The 16,636-nt window shown below is 41.3% G+C and overlaps 2 protein-coding genes across 5 annotated transcripts in view; one reads left to right on the plus strand and one right to left on the minus strand.

Annotated features, from left to right (window-relative positions):
- The window catches only part of LOC135348198 (uncharacterized), a 70,887-nt gene that overhangs the window by 24,036 nt on the left and 30,215 nt on the right, over positions 1 to 16,636 (minus strand). Inside the window, exons 15-19 of the mRNA XM_064546410.1 lie at positions 14,752 to 14,917; positions 13,142 to 13,298; positions 12,763 to 12,859; positions 8,924 to 9,068; positions 7,854 to 7,956 (exon numbers count right to left, since the gene is read on the minus strand). Of these exons, the coding sequence (XP_064402480.1) occupies positions 12,763 to 12,859; positions 13,142 to 13,298; positions 14,752 to 14,917 (420 nt within the window). The 3' untranslated portion in view covers positions 7,854 to 7,956; positions 8,924 to 9,068. The remainder of the gene's footprint in view (positions 1 to 7,853; positions 7,957 to 8,923; positions 9,069 to 12,762; positions 12,860 to 13,141; positions 13,299 to 14,751; positions 14,918 to 16,636) is intronic.
- LOC135349052 (mucin-2-like) lies at positions 1,809 to 5,060 on the plus strand. Of its 4 annotated transcripts, none has more exons than XM_064547543.1 (5): positions 1,809 to 2,634; positions 2,691 to 2,993; positions 3,048 to 3,323; positions 3,374 to 3,577; positions 4,600 to 5,060. In XM_064547543.1, the coding sequence occupies exons 1-5, from the start codon at positions 2,574 to 2,576 to the stop codon at positions 4,947 to 4,949; spliced, it is 1,194 nt and encodes a 397-aa protein (XP_064403613.1). In that variant the 5' UTR covers positions 1,809 to 2,573; the 3' UTR covers positions 4,950 to 5,060. The 4 variants fall into 4 exon arrangements, with proteins under 4 accessions (XP_064403613.1, XP_064403596.1, XP_064403605.1 ...); XM_064547526.1 differs by having other exon boundaries at positions 1,809 to 2,342; positions 2,452 to 2,634; positions 2,691 to 3,323; XM_064547535.1 differs by having other exon boundaries at positions 1,809 to 2,342; positions 2,474 to 2,634; positions 2,691 to 3,323.

Below are 16,636 nucleotides of genomic sequence, written 5' to 3' on the forward strand. Positions count from 1 at the left end.
CACTATACAATAAATATTAAGGGAGACAACAATTAATGGTCGTAGCTCTGATAACTGTGGTGCGTATGTGTGTGTGGAGGGGGGGGTTAGTACTAACTCAGTCAATAGATGCAAATGGAATAGCAACTTAAATGAAACGATTTATGCATGCAGGTAAATCTTTCTGGGCATCTACGTATACTCTACTGTGGTTGCTTACGTAGATGTACGTATGTATGTTAGAATGAATAGCTTGTATACAGTCCCACTTTATACTCATTACCACTAGATCTACCACATGCCAATATCTAATTAATGTACTGACTGCATAGCCTCACAGATAATCAGGAGTTCCTTTGCCAGTTGCTCCTCTCCGATCTTACTATGGTCTGCCAACTCCCTCCAGGTTGGTCTTCCAGAGCAACTCTTCGTCATCCATTAGCCAATCATTTCAGCCAAGCAGCTGAAAGGGTAAAGATCCACTATACAATAAACATCAAGTGAGACAAGTGTACTAGCTCTGATAACTCTTTCCTTGGCAATCTGTTGTAGAAATTACAACAACGGTAACGAATCGCTATGATGAATTAGATGAAGTTGTATGTGAGCTCCTCCCTGACAAACAAACTGTAGTCTAGGTAACGGCCTTATCAGTCAAGTAGGCTAAAAATCTGTGTCCTTTGATGTAAGCTTTGATGTCTCTTTGTGCATATGTAGTTAAAAAAAAAAAAAAAAAAAAAACCTTTGACTAGCTAGGAAGAGTAGCAGTAGTAGTAGTAGGAAGAGTAGCAGTAGTAGTAGCAGTGCTAGCAGGACTAGACTAGATTAAAAAGTTGGTGGAAAGAATAACTGACCGTTTGGACGTCACCTGGCTGCCAGACTTTCATCTCGACTCTTCCCCCTGAGTAGCTGGCCTTTCTCTAAGCCACAAAACTGAGCAAGAAGCTGAAGAAGCAGCTAGACAGAGACATGTACCTAGCCTTGAGAATTGGGAGGCGTGGCTCAACTAGTTAGCCCAGCCCAGAGGAATTGTTACCGTGGGTACTGAACAACCGTAGAAGTAGGGCTACCCCTGGCTTTACTGAATTAACTAGCTGTGTCTGCTGTCTAGTTGGACCAGATTTAGCTAGATAATGGGGTAGAGAATAGTTGAGCGGTGCTGTGTGTAGCTTGAACTGTACTGGCTGGCAAGAATCTAGTAAGCACCCTATGCACTGATAACTCGTCAGAATGGAGGGTATGTTCTAGGGATCTGGACAGCTGTACATCCAAAGGAGCCAAGGAGTGCCAATCATCTTCTCCCAGTCTCTGACACGCTAAACAAAACGAGCTAGAACTGGGAGTCCCAGCTAGAATTGCTAGCCGGATCTAGACTAATAGAATGACATGGAGGCGTGGTGAGGCGGGATCCACACTAATTGATCGACCTAAAGACGCTCCTGTTCCAGACTTTCACGAATGGCAAGGAAAGGGTTATAGGGTCATACAATGATCTACAACCATTATTTGATGGACATATATATAATTACTGATATTATTTATCTAATTCAAGATGCTGTATTTCTGAGCACAATTGTACAGCATGCTTCGAAAACCATGAGAAAAAAATACCAAAAAAATATAAATTTTAATAAGGCATGTAAGGCCACCCACCGGAGTACTTGTTTGGTTGTGTATTATTCATGTCTACGAAAACAGGAAGTGTAATTAAAAGAAGCTATGATATCATAGATAATAGAGACTATGATAAATAAAGGAAGTGAACAAAGAGAAGTTGTCTAGTCAGCAATTGCAACCTTCTAACTGTCAAGAAATAATTCAAGACTAGAGCACTAAAGTGCAAACCCTCGGCTGGTGACATGATTATAAAGAAACCAGAAGACTGATATAATGCAGTGCATATAGTGATGTTGCTATCATCATCATGCATGACTTGCACAGCAACTCAGGAGCAATAAAACTAAACCAGACTGGAGGCATGCTGAAACATTTGAGAACATGTAGTAGTACTATAGATAGATTGGATTAGGATCACAGCAAAGAAGCCTGGAGTCTCAGAGAAGTATGGCTCCAGGTCCTGCATGGATCCCTGTCAGCTAAAGCAAGCTTTCTACTTTAGTGACCCTGTCCCATTGTTCCTGGTATATACAGCTTTCTACTTTAGTGACCCTGTTCCATTGTTTCTGGACCTGGTACAGGATCACTTCAGTTATAAGTAACGCATGTGCAAGTTCTGTTCAAGCTACATTTTGCTCGCTTTTATTAGACAACAAAGCTTTAACACCGAAAGCTGCCACTATTAGAAGTACTGACTTGTTGTGTGGAGGCTACCCATGCTGTAAACGCAGTGCTAGAGCATCCAGGTAAGCAGACCCAGTCACAAGCTTCTTAGCTTTTGCTCGTTTTTATTTGACAACGAAGGTTTAACATGAAATTCTGCCACTATTAAAATTAATAACTTGTTGTATGAAGGCTATCCATGCTGTAAACGCAGTGCTGTGGCATCCAGTTGAGTAGATTCACCTGTCACAAACAAACAAACAAACAAACCAAACGACTACTATAACCCGTGGCCGCCCACGCGCCTCGGGTTAATGACACTAATAGAGCTCATTGGAGTTCTTCTGATTTGCTTTCTGGCTGGCTTCAGCACTGGTAAGAACTGAGTATTCAATTATAGATTTCCTTACATTGCTGCATTTTTCGTAAAGCCCAATATTCAGTGAGTGTGGAGAGACCATGTCCAATGGAAACAGTCACTTTCACCTGCACTGCTAATGGAGATTTCTTAAGATGGGAACCGTCAGATGCAGCTCGCACGATCACTGTACTCTCCACCTCTGGTCTCAATGTAGCCAATGTTGTATCAGGTTACACCGTAACACTGATTGCATTCAACGACACTACACTAACATCTACTCTGTCAAGAACAGCAGAGAATGGGATCACTGTGTCCTGCGTGGACCCACTGCCTACTCTAACCACTATAGGATCTTCAACGATCCGATTGGTTGGTGAGTTGCAGTTAGTGTCTCGTCTATTGTCTGCATACACTAAGTTACATATAGATCTACCAGGACCACCTTCCATCAGACACTCCATTTCAAGCAGCTCATCCATTGAAGTCAGTGTATCTGTACTGTGGAACCCTCCTACTGAGATTGGTGGTAGAGATGACCTCACCTACACAGTGACCATCTCACCTCCGGCCCAGCTCTCTGCTACTGTCCTCACATCCACCTCTGTCACTGTGACTGCTCAATACAATGTGGACTACACTGTCAGTGTTGTGGCTACCAACTGTGCTGGAAACAGTACAACTGCTGACTACAACTTCAGAGTAGGTGAGTATAATTGTATATTTTTTGAACACAGTATCAATTGATCCTCTTAGGCGGCTGTCCTGTGCTGACCAACCCCATAAATGTAGCCTTTGGACCTGTCTCCAGCAGATTACCAGGATCCATAGTAACCATCCAGTGTGATGCTGGGTATGTATCTGCTGTTACAATGGTGACATGTGAGGGTACACTGATATGGAGTCCAGACTCTGAGGCTATTGAGTGTACATCACTAACCACACCTACTCCCACAACTCGTGAGTTAAGTACGGTGGCCCTGAGCGTTACTATTAGTTCACCTTAGCTACTTGATACTTTGCCTACCGTAGCTACTGGGTAGTTCGCCTACCTTAGCTACTGGGTAGTTCTACTTGATAGTTCGCCTACCTTAGCTACTGGGTAGTTCTACTTGATAGTTCGCCTACCTTAGCTACTTGATAGTTCACCTACCTTCGCTGCTTGATAGTTCACCTACCTTAGCTACTTTGCAGTTGACCTTTGAACTGCATGTTAATTCTATTTAATGCTGCTATAGCCGTACTGTACATAGCGACTAGAGATCAATAATGAGAGCTACATATGCACGTATACAGGTACTGAGGATTATCTAACAGCAATGCAAGACTAGAGTACCACACCAGAACCATTGTATAGTACAGAATTCTTGTGCTGCGATGGGATTAGGAGATATAAACGTGAACAACTTGAACTGCATGTGTTGTATTAGTCTGGGGCCAGACCTTTTCTCAGAGGGGAGGGGGAAGAGAAGAAAAAGGTCTCTTAATATAATCCTAGCTCTATTGCCCCAAGCTATTAGACTAGCTAGTATTGTATAACATGTAACTTCCAAATGAATCAAGTGTGGTACTCTCATCTTGCATTGCTGTTACCCATAGGGTAGCACTAACCGGCTGCAGATAATCCTCAGTACCTGAATATATACATGGAGCTCTCATTTATATTGAGTCACATGGCTCCAGCAGCATTAACATACAGTTCAAAGGTCAACTTCGAAGTAGCTAAGGTAGGTGAACTATCAAGTAGCTAAGGTTGGCGAACTATCAAGTAGCTAAGGTAGGCGAACTATCAAGTAGCTAAGGTTGTTGAACTACAAACTTAAGGTAGTTGAACTACCCAGTAGCTAAGGTAGGCGAACTACCCAGTAGCTAAGGTAGGTGAACTATCAAGTAGCTAAGGTGAACTAATAGTAACGCTCAGGGCCACCGTAGTTAAGCTCTTGGCTGTATATAGTTATATAGATATTAATTCTATTACACAGCCCCTCCAATAAACTGCACGGCTCCACTATCCCCACCACTTGAACCACCTACAGCTGCTCCATGTAATTGTGATTGTAATTGCGCCAGCCTATCTGATGGGAGTCGATTTGATGCAGCTGTCTCCACCAGTGTGGTTGTCACGGCAATTGTATTCACGATAATAGGATTATTTGTGGGACTCTTGATAATGTATTTGTTCATGCATAAGAAGAATGTGTACTCCCCGGCAACTAAAGAGCGAGCTAACGTAGGACCCACTGCACCAGCTGGTCCTGTTTATGAGGAGGTGTCACCCAAAGAGGAGATAGAACTGAACACTAACCAGGCGTATGGACCAGTAAGACTGTGAAACTTATGGTAATTTTCATTAACAGTTAATGTACATGTAAACAATTAATATATATAGCACTATACATCCGTTCAACTATACTTAAGTAAACAATAACGTTGTTCATTAAAAAGCCACTCACATTTTTTGTATGAAGTTATATAACTAGAGCACTAAAGTGCAAACCCTCGGCTGGTGACATGATTATAAAGAAACCAAATAAAAAGTATGCAGTGCATGTAGTGATGTACCATAATAATAGCGGGTAATTTTCGTGGGGCAAAATACTCGTGGTTCAGCAATATTGAGACTTTTCATGGGTAATATTTTCGTGGTTGCTGCTTGGATTGTAGGTAAAGGTAGGCAAGGTCGCTTCATTCGTGGGTAAAATATTCGTGGTCAGACCTCCAACCACGAAAACCACGAATATTTTGCCCCACGAAAATTACCCGCTATACGGTATGACTGGGCTGTCTAGCACAGCAACTCAGGAGACTGGAGGCTTCTATAGAAACCGTGATAAAAGCAAGCATAAAGTAAAAGCTGTGAACGCTATGTCAAACCACCTTCAAAGACAATCTCAACTAAAACAGCCATTATGTAGTCTATAGCTAACGTCTTATATGCATACACGTACAAAGGAATCCTGAATGACACTATATATGATTTGACAGTTGTCTTATAGGCTTTGAGTTGTTGGCCTAAGTCATGTAGCTACGTATATAGATATTATTTAAAGACTCACATTGGATTGTGTTCTATTCTCCCTCTGAGGATCATTTTCCCCAGCAGCTGACAGAGTGAGATGAGACAGTCCACTCCAGCAGACTGCACCAGGACATTGTCACTGCTCTTAAAGGGGGGGGGGATGCTTGTAATAAGTGGAGTATGCAGATCTCATTATTTATTGAATAGCTTAAATGTAGGAAACAAGGACAGAGCAACATTGAACACACTCAAATAAGTTAGATACATGCATGTATAGTCACAGTACAATTACACAAATACAAGAAAATGTTATGTGTGGAATATACTTCGAAACTTTCTTACAGTACGTGCCAGCTTTTGAGGAAATTTAGGTGATTTAGCTGGCTAAGAAATTTCAACCCACGCTATCGATAGTACAACATACATCACTAAAGCAACTTTATAGACTTAGAGAGCATTGGGTCACTACCAGAGGACGTCCGACATGTGTGCACGAATAATTACAAGTGCTAGTGTATTTTTTGGATCACGCAATGACATCAATGCACTGAACTTATAGTGATTCGTGCACGCATGTCAGACCTCCTCTGAGGTCATACTGAATGATACAACGAGTATCCTTATCACCCATCTCACCAGTTTGAGCAGTGTCTCTAGGAGGTTGATGTGTTGAGGGTAGTGTCTGTGTCGTAGTGTCTCAGCACAGAGGGGGAGGAGGGAGGACACTCGGTCATCACACCCACTCACACCACTCAGCTCTCCCAGCAGGAGAATGAAGCTGGAGGGGGATACAAGATTAGATTTGGTTAAAACTGCTATTACGTATAATTATTATACTTTGCAGTGCCTCTATTTACATCACAACACACAACACATTCATAAGCTCACTTGAGGATTCTCTTGTGTACACTGGCCCACATTTATCTACCACAACATCTACAAAAACACGTACCCTTATCACAAACACCTTGTACATGTACATAATTATAAGCTAGCATACCTTTATCCCATACTACTACACCATAAAGCTCCACACATCGTCATGGAAACACTACAACAGTACCACTCACCAGTCATTTTCAGACAATTCTTCACCTGTGTGTGTGTGTGTGTGTGTGTGTGTGTGTGTGTGTGTGGGTGTGTGGGTAGGTGGGGTTGAATTATTGCGCTGTAATGTATAAACATAATTATGTGTGCTACTGAACACATGATATCGGAATTTAGGGGATATAGATTATGCAGGCATTATCACATGACCACCCACTCACCTTAGTGCCTAGCTCTGCAGTACAGATGCAGGCTGCCTCTCTCACTGCATGATTGGCCGCCTGACTCTGGGAGATGTGGAACTCCACCTGCACAAACACAAATCAACATCACAACAAGATTGAGACTGCTTCAATAACATACTATGATACATAGCATTGTTCTACTTAATAACTATAATTATATTGAAAATTGTGAGCTAACCTACTACTAATTAAACGATTGCACTGTCAGAATCGATTAAAATACAGCTATTTGACTCGCCAAAAAGTGTCGTTTTAACTAAACACACCTTCCATGGAAACAATCTACCATATAGCCGGTCACACATTCGTAGTTGAGCAATATTTAGTCAGTTTGTGGGATGCATTTTCGTGGCTCTGAGATATGTAAGCCTACCTGCACAGACACATCACCTTAACAAACAAGACACCGTATATGCTCGATCAGAGGCCGCTCTTGTATAAAGGCCGCACTCAAATAGTAGCTTCCCTTGCTAGCAAAATGTAACATTTAGTAGCCGCTCTCAAATAGTAGCCTCAGTGAACTTTGACTCTAGCATTTCTGCACGTGGTAGCCAAAAAATTATTAATACTATAGCAGCTAGTTACATGTACGTAGCTACTAGGTACAGGTAGCAGCTTGTTAGTGCTTCACAAAGACTTTCTCATGGCAGAGTTCAATTATGCAGGTGAAAAGAACTTTTGATGACAAACTAAGGTTGTTGAATTAATAAACGCTGCTCTTAAACAGTGGCCTCTCTCGAATTGTAGCCTCGACTCCTCTTCCAGCAAAATGAAATATTTAGTAGCCGCGGCTCCTGATCAAGCATAATTATAATTATGGTACCTTAATTTAGCTATTGCAATAATGATAGAGATCTCAACTAACAAATTTGTGCTGCTGGATTTGGCTAGCTCGTCCACATTTGTGTTCCAATCACCCACTCACCACTTTGTGGATGTGCTGCTCTACCAGCTGCACTCCCCTGGTCTGTGTGACCACCCTCCAGGTCTCCTGAGAGTAGAGCCTCACACTCTCAGCCACATAGTACCTGAGGGGGAGGGAGAGATAGTGAAATACAGTGGAACAATAAACAAAGAACCTTCAGAGATAAGGGACACTGTAATAATAAAATAATAAGGACAGTGCTTCCGTCCCCGAAATTTCCTATACTCAAAAACTATATCCTCCAAATAAAAGGAAAACCTCTCTCTATCATATTATTAAGTGCCGTAAATATCAGTAAACATAGATAGTATGAAAAGTTTATAAATGGTAAGCATCAGTCAACCAACAAACACATTTTGTACTAGGGTGGGTAGATTAGGTAAAGACTTTAGAACAGATAAGCAACAATCACTCTGAGCCCAAACAGACGGTAAAGACCCACTCTACAATAAACATGAAGTGAGACAACAGTTAAGCAGATATCTGTGCTTGTGTGTGTGTGCCCCCCCCTCCCCCCACACACACGCACGCACAGTTATCAGAGCTACAACCGTTAGTTTTAAAACAGTCAATAGATGCATTTAAAGGGAATGACAACTTAAAATGAAATCAGGGATGATTCATGCATGCAGGTGAATCTTACTGGACATGTACTCTACCGTGGTGCTTACGTAGATGTACATACATGCATGCTTGAACGAAAGTTTCAGTCTCACTTCCATTATGCACTACCCCCCCCCCCGGGACATACGGGGGATTTTGACTCTAACTTGACTTGAAATGTTACTCCATACTGGGGGATTTGACCTGGCTTTGCGTAGTAATTATAAAGACTGCTTTTATAACCTGTTTGCAACTGCTTGGTGCTCAAACCCCCTGTTGACTGGGAGATTTGAACACAGAATCCTTCCCCCTACCAGGGGGAATTTGCCCTAAGGTATGGTTAAATCCCCCATGTTAGCCCGACCCCTCCCGGGGGGGAGGGGAGAGTGGGGCGACACATTGATAGGTGCATTACCACTAGATCTATCACATGCCAATATCTATTAAACATACTGATGCATACTCACCAGCTAGCAGCAGCCTCAGGAGTTCCTTTGCCAGTTGCTCCTCCCAGATCTTACTAAGATAATTATGGTCTGCCAGCTCCCTCCATGTTGGTCGTCCAGAGCAACTCTTCCATCCCTCCATTAGTCAACCACTTCAGTACAGCAGCTGAGACAAAACAGACGGTAAAGATCCACTACACAATAAACATCAAGTGAGACAAGTTCTGATAAAGGGTCATGCATTCTATAACCATTATTTAATGGACACATAAAGGGTCATACAATCTACAACCGCGGATGTACATAATCATTACTGGTTGGCTGGTGGCAGTCTCTCCTCTGGGAGGAACTCCCTCGTAACCATAGAGGCTGACATACACAATAAACAATAAAACGTCTCATGCTTGACATGATACAGGGAACCTCTTGCCTCGATTCCAGCAGCCTGGAATCGAGGCTAGAGAACCTTGAGACAGTAATAAAGAGGTGGATGGTAATTGAAGCGTTTGGGCTGGTAAATCTGGCTATAGGAAAATGGTGATCGTAATTGTCTCTCACAGATGTTCGCTTCATTTGCTAGGAAAAGGATTGGCTATGGATTTTAAGAAAGCTTTGTCCTAAAGCTATGCACGCAGTGGAACATGGGAATTACAGGCTCCTTGTGGTATACTGGTTTAATTAGCTCTTATCTATATCGAATCAGCACTTCTTCCTATTCGTTCAGGTGTACCACTTGTTTACAATAACAATTTACCTGAACAGATCAACTATGCCTCGTGTTACGTTTTGCAAACGATACCAATTATAAGCTTATTAAATCAATCTCAAGCTTAAATGATGGCCTGCTAATGCAATCAGATATTGCATCATTTTTTTGTTGTGGTCTGACAGTATCTTGCACCATGTTATAATTTATTGTATCACTTAAATTAGTTTCATTTTGTACACTTGCTGTGAGTTCATAAATTGTTGATGGTATACCGGTATGCACGACACTTATGCCATCTTGTGTATGTTCACGAGTGAATGTACATACTTGATCAGACACTACAGTATTGACTTCGAAGCTGATTAGGTAAAGAGTATTAACTAAACATAATTATACATAGTAAGCATCTTACAATCTGGACAAGGGTGTCCACATTTAAACATCACACATAATTACATTGCTAAACTAGTGATTCTTACCACAAGCCAATGGAATAGGTTAATAGCCATGAGCAGGTAATGTGTTCAAAGGCCCAATGTATTATTGCCCTATGGTATGGTAAAGTCAGAGTGTGTAGCATTCTTTATTCTTTTCAACTTTTGCTGTTTCTCCCTATAGTTTCGTTATCATAGTCTCTCGTTTGTGTTTTGTTTTGCTTTCTCTAGTGCCTTAAGTTTCCCATAAAGGGCACTATGACAGGAGAAACTACCCTGCTTGTCCTGCTCTACTCAATTCATTTTGCTAAATGACCCTTTTGGGATTGGTTATAGACACACCACCTTAAGTAGGGGAAATATTTAGTGCAAGATATCTGCGGAGCTGACCTACTCTTGAATTACAATCATGCATAATCAAGTTTCAACCAGTGTTGGTTATAAATGTGAAAAATTCAAGGTGGAAAAAGGAGGAACTAAATGAATATCTATAGAGTTACTCCCCCTCATGGGCAAATGAATACACTTAAAGTGTTGACAGTTGAGACTACATGTATTAAAAACCACCCATTAGTTGAAATGTTATTATATAGAAACCATATCACTGAAAGATAAACTAAGCCATCTACCACAAACAGACAATCATCTTCCTATAATAACTCAACATTTCAATGCACTAGCACCAGGTACACAATGTATGTGTGTGAACATGTGCACGTACTTATATTATATATACCTACACAGCTGCTGGCATCACATGAATGTATAACCGACCACGAAAGTAAACGGGAATTCATAGCCTAACATGGTCATACTAATAAACTGCTTTCATAACAGGAAAAACCAACATGCATTAATGCATGCATGCCCACCTATATACATGCTACAGCACTAATACAACATTATTTATGCAGGATAATGACCTAATGTAGGGAACAATAATTATACAGACAGTTGGCATTGTATCTAGTGTGTTAATGTCTGCCTGAAAGCCTTGTCATGTACGTGTACAAATAAGCTGTTAAAGGACAATTAGAGGTTATATATAGCATTCTATTATTAAGTTTCTGTGTAGAATCCAATAATGCATTACGGAAACATTAAAAAAGTACACTATAAAAGCAACCAAGCTTCCTACACATGTCTAAAGCCCGAGTACAAAATTTCAGTTCAGATACACAAATGATATTCATGATATTGATGCTGTTAAGATTTACTATGGAAACACCAAACAGTGAGTAGACCGTAATCACAGGGGCTCCGGGTGAATTCCAGACACACCCAATAATAAGAGGAAATAACATAAGCAGACAGGAAATGACAGGCCTTAAAGGATTATCTACTATTGTTAAAGCCAGTAGGCTTAACTTGGATTGGCACTACTCTTGATCTATGAAGCTTTTTATCACTTTTCATATAATTATAGGATTGGCCACAAAACCACACAATTAATCCATAGAAACAAGTGAGGGCTATTAATCTCACAACGCCATGACTATGAACAGTGAAAATCAGATTATGTTAACAGCACTATACATAGTGGATATACCATACACATTACCAGGAGCCCATAAATAAGAGCCCATAATAATATATATATGAAAGTTGCCCATAAATAGGAGCCCATAAATAAGAGAAGGAGTGGCTAACTTCAACGTATACTCGGGGATCACGTTTCGTAATTGCCGGTGAAACTGCACTTCCTTGTATAGAAGCGACTAAGTGCTTGCAAACTGCAGCCCTGTATTGCATATAACACGTGTAGGGATTCAACCACTAAGTGACTCTGCATATATGGAAGTGTGGTCATAGCCACTTACGAAACATAATCCCTGTAGTCAGCCGCTCCTTCTCTTATTTATGGGCTCCTGGCATCACATAAGTGCAATTTAACAATAATCCGGAGGACACTTCCTATAGAGCTACAAACCAACATCATCACATACATGTACATGTACGCACCCGAGTGTGCATGATTCCATATAGAACACAACATGCAATACCTATGCACTGCTTGGCTCAATACAAGTTTTCTTTGTTGTTGCCTGAAAGTTGCCTGGTATATGGTTGGTACGCCTTTAAGGCCTATGGCAGAGGAGGTCCGACAACCATGGGCCTAACTTTAATTCATAACTTGCGTTTAGAGGTACATGTTGCACTCCTCTTAGACTTAGTCCTCTGTCTTGTACTGTTAGGTATAGTTTTAGTAATAATTATAGGAGCTCTAACACTCTCAATAACATCTGTAAATTAAGGCAATCAAGTTTCATGATTTGTTCAGCAAAAAATTAATGCTAGGCGCACAGTTGTCGAACCTCCTCTGGGCCTATGGTTTGAGGTATTATAACAAAACAGTTAATTTATGGACTTAGAATTGGTAATGATCAGTGGTTGAAATGAGCTACATGTACATGTATATTCTATAGTTGCTCAACATGTTACTATTACATGTATTATGTAAATCAACCAACACTAGCGGAGACTAAGTTTCTTGATAAATAATTAATTAAGTGATCAAAAAATTCTTGGGTAAAAAGTGAATTGAGAGGAAACAACCTATCTTGAATAAAATAAATAAAACTTTCCTGACATGTTAAACATGTAAGCTGACAATTAAATGATTGTGGCTAAAATCCGGGGGTAAACTAACAAAAATGATTTCATGTATTGAGAGTTTATTCTTGTACTAAAAATAGTTTTAATTCCATACCACACACCTAGTGCTTGGTGTAGTGCTTAGAAGGGAGTGGAGGTGCCGGGGGTTCGTTGTTAAGGGCTGGTTTAGGGGGACGGGCTGGAACTATCTCAATAGTTCTGCATGGGAAAAGTGATCAAGATAAGAACCGTTAACACTACTAGATGATACAAGGGTAAAGTTATGATGACAGAACTACAGTTTATAATTATTTATATAGTTCAAACATGGGAGACACGTACATGTATTCGATGCATCTGTGGACCCATTATCCCAACCTATACGGACACCTCACCCTTTCGTTGGATTAAGATTTACCTATAAAAACTTTGGTTGCTGACTACCATACAATTGCATTGGTGGTTATACATGGGGAGCATGTTTTGTGGCACTCAACTTACGGTTTAGGAGGACGTGAGGGAGGCAGTGCCTTTGGTAATCCGGGGCCGTCATCTGTCATGGTGGGGGATCGAGAGGGGAGAGGAGGGGGAGGGGCTCGGTCGTACTTGTACACGGTACTTGGTACTGCCTTCATGTTCAACTCCACTGGGAGGCGACCTGTGAGTGAGTGTGGCGAGTGGGGTAGTGTGGGTCATAATCATACTGTAGGGTGTATTTTGCTCCAGCAATTAAACTACTTGGATCGAGTTAACAGCTGTTAAACATACAAAGAGTCTCATTTTGGTAAACAGGGAAGCATATTATGTTGTATACCACAGTTCTCAATGAGTCAGAGAGAAGAGCAGGAATGGATGGGGTGGCTTGTTGTAAAGTGAAGCAGTGTTGTGACTAGTGGTTGGGTAGTTAGACAATACTGCCCACACAATCATGGGAAGCCAGGTGTGGGCCCTTGGGATGAGTGGATACATGTACAGTAGAACCTCGATTATCCGGCCCTCCATTATTCGGAACCTCGATTATCCGGCTTGGCAGTTTTCTTTCAGAAAATGGGCGTGTCCCTCAAATGCGCATGCGCGTTGCAGCTGTTACCATGGAGACATGCCAGCTTATCTTCTGCGCATGTGCAGACAACCATGTGGCACTGCTGTTTATCAATAAAGTGGGTGGAGGATCAAGGCGTGGTTTATCTATTCGATTATCCAGCATATTCACTTATCCAGCCTCCTTCTGGAACCAAGGTGTCTGGATAATCGAGGTTCTACTGTACATGTGTACATGCATAGTACAAGTACTGTACATGTGCATGCATGTACATGCTAGTACATGATAATGAATGACCTTTTGTGATGAGTTAGAAAAGGCTATTAGGGTTGTACAAACATACAGTGTAGGAATAGCAATAACAACAATAATATTATGCTTGTGAGTATTTTTTTAAGGTTACGATGCAGTGTAATTATCAGTAGTAAATCAAGCTTGTCTTGACTGTATACACTATCGTCATTTTATATTGCATGTTCTTTGCCAGTAAGGAAATTATCTATTTAAAGGAGGAAAGGGGCAGGGCGGCTCGAAACGATTTCTTCAAAACAATGAACAGTCATCGAGTTAGCTCGTGTAGAAGTCGAAAAATATGGAAAAATAGCCGACTAGCTGGCATTTTTCTTCAGTTTGTAGATAGATAGGACCAAGAACTCTTCGAGCCGCCCTCAGGAATATCATAAACTGCTGGTAGGTCACTGTTCAGTTCTTGTTAGAGTCTTTCTTTGTCTAATATTTGACGACTAAAATCGGTAATAACCACACGATCTTTGTGGTAAATTTTTTGTGCCATCCAGTTAGCGTACTGATAGCTAGCAAGCGCTGTAATAGTTACTTATGAGTAGTGCAACAGTATAGACACATAAAATAATAGAAACAATCTTCCTTTCTCACAAAAACAAAAAATAAAAACTCATGAATAATTCATGAGCAAACACTGCATCGTATAACCTTAATACTGTACGGTTATACTGACAATGACAGCTAGGCCACTATTAGTTAACAGCTTAACTATAGACTATACCAGCAGGGCCACACTTCAAGCAACAGACATGAAAGCACTACTCACCAGTATCGTAGATATTTATGAATTCCTTTGCCAGTTGCTCCTCTCCGATCTTACTAAGATGACCAGCCAGCTCCCTCCAGGTTGGTCGCCCGGAGCAACTCCTCATCCACTGGTCGATCACCTCCGTTAGACAGCCAGCGTGGTTGTTGCCACACGAATCCTCGATCTAAAATGAGATATTTGAGTGAGTAGCGCGTTACACTAATAATAGATTGGCACTTCTATTTGTACGATTAAGGTGTGACCAGACAATGGGTTAGTTATATGACTTTTATGAAAGTTATTGTTATCAACTTTCATCATAAAAAACAACACATTCCTTCACATGTACACCACGTACAGAACAAGGATTTACCCTTGATAGATTCAAGATTAGTAAGTACCTGTTTAATCATTGTTTCAGGCAGCCTCATAGTCTCTGCCAGCTCCCTCCATTTGTGGTCCATTGACCTGATCTGGACCAAGGCCTGGTCAATGTCCAGGAGCTTGTCCACATCAGGCATGGATGGGGCTGAGGCTGTGTGCAAGAGAGAGAGAGAGAGAGAGAGAGAGAGAGAGAGAGAGAGAGAGAGAGAGAGAGAGAGAGAGAGAGAGAGAGCGTGTGTGTGTGTGTGTGTGTGTGTGCACGTGTGTGTGTGTGATTGTGAGAGTGTGACCTCCCTAATGCAAAGAGGCCACCTGAAACATATTTCAGTAGGCAATGGGTTAGGGTAGCACTAATAATTAGGTCACCTGTCACTGGAGGAAGCAATGAATGCTATGCACTTTCTAACACTAAAGATGAATACTATTAAATGGAGTGTACAGCAGCTATATCTTGCTACACCAACTCAGTGTGTGAATCCACATAACAAGGTTAGCTCCCAATTACCCACTGCCTTAAAAGGTAAGGGTAAAACCAGAAGCTGCTTATCAAAGAACCACTTCCACTGGTTCCTAATCAGCTGGTCAGATGATGGGATTCTGCCATTTCGGCTGATTAAGAAGAAGTATGCTGTAATGTTGTCTGTTTCTGGTATTTTTGATTAGGATGCTTCTATCTTGTCTTTCCAAGTGTTGTTTTGCCTGTCTACCAGGAACAGACAACACTATATACAGCTTAATCATATGGAAATGGGGATTTCGCTATAACTACCAGGAACGGATGCACTATGGTAGATTTTAGAAGAATCTAGTACACCTATTAAAATCAGTGACAATGACTTAAAGCATAATCACACAAACAGACTCACCTGTTGGGCTGGCGGGGAGGGTGGCTGCTTTGGCTTGCTTCCTACTGGTGGCAGCAACATCCACAGTGGCGTAGGTCACCTGATGTTGGTCCACTGTGGCAGTCGTGTTTTTGCCTTTCTTGTGGGGCTGGCTGGAGCTAAGGGCTGCATACACCACTGGCTCCACTGTGGCCTGGGGTGTCGGGAAACAAACAGTGTCAAGATCGAATATCTTTCAGTTACAGATCTGTACAATGTGAAGCAGGATATTGCGGTAAAGTATTGTATTGGTGTACATGCACCACAGGACACTTGTACACAAACAGTTTCTTTATGAACCAAAGATGATTTGTTTAACTATAATAATATAGTTAGAATGCCAACCAAAACAAACACCCATTAGTCACAATACTGTAACTAATGACTGCACACACACACACACTCACCACATTGCCGAGCTGGCCATAGCCGGGGAGCCTCTGAGTCTGCAGGAAAATGGAATGCAATGAACAATTGTGTCTAGATGAAAATTACCTGTCCAGTGTTCATTGTACTGTAGCCTTCTGAGTTGACTCCTATTTTCTGTAAGGAGGAAAAATAAAAAATCAATGCTTTGTCAATAGCTCCAGGTAGTGTTACGTACATTGTCAGAGCTGATGACCACCTCATCGTAA

The sequence above is a fragment of the Halichondria panicea genome, chromosome 1 (assembly GCF_963675165.1).
Source record: "Halichondria panicea chromosome 1, odHalPani1.1, whole genome shotgun sequence".
Classification (NCBI taxonomy): domain Eukaryota; kingdom Metazoa; phylum Porifera; class Demospongiae; order Suberitida; family Halichondriidae; genus Halichondria; species Halichondria panicea.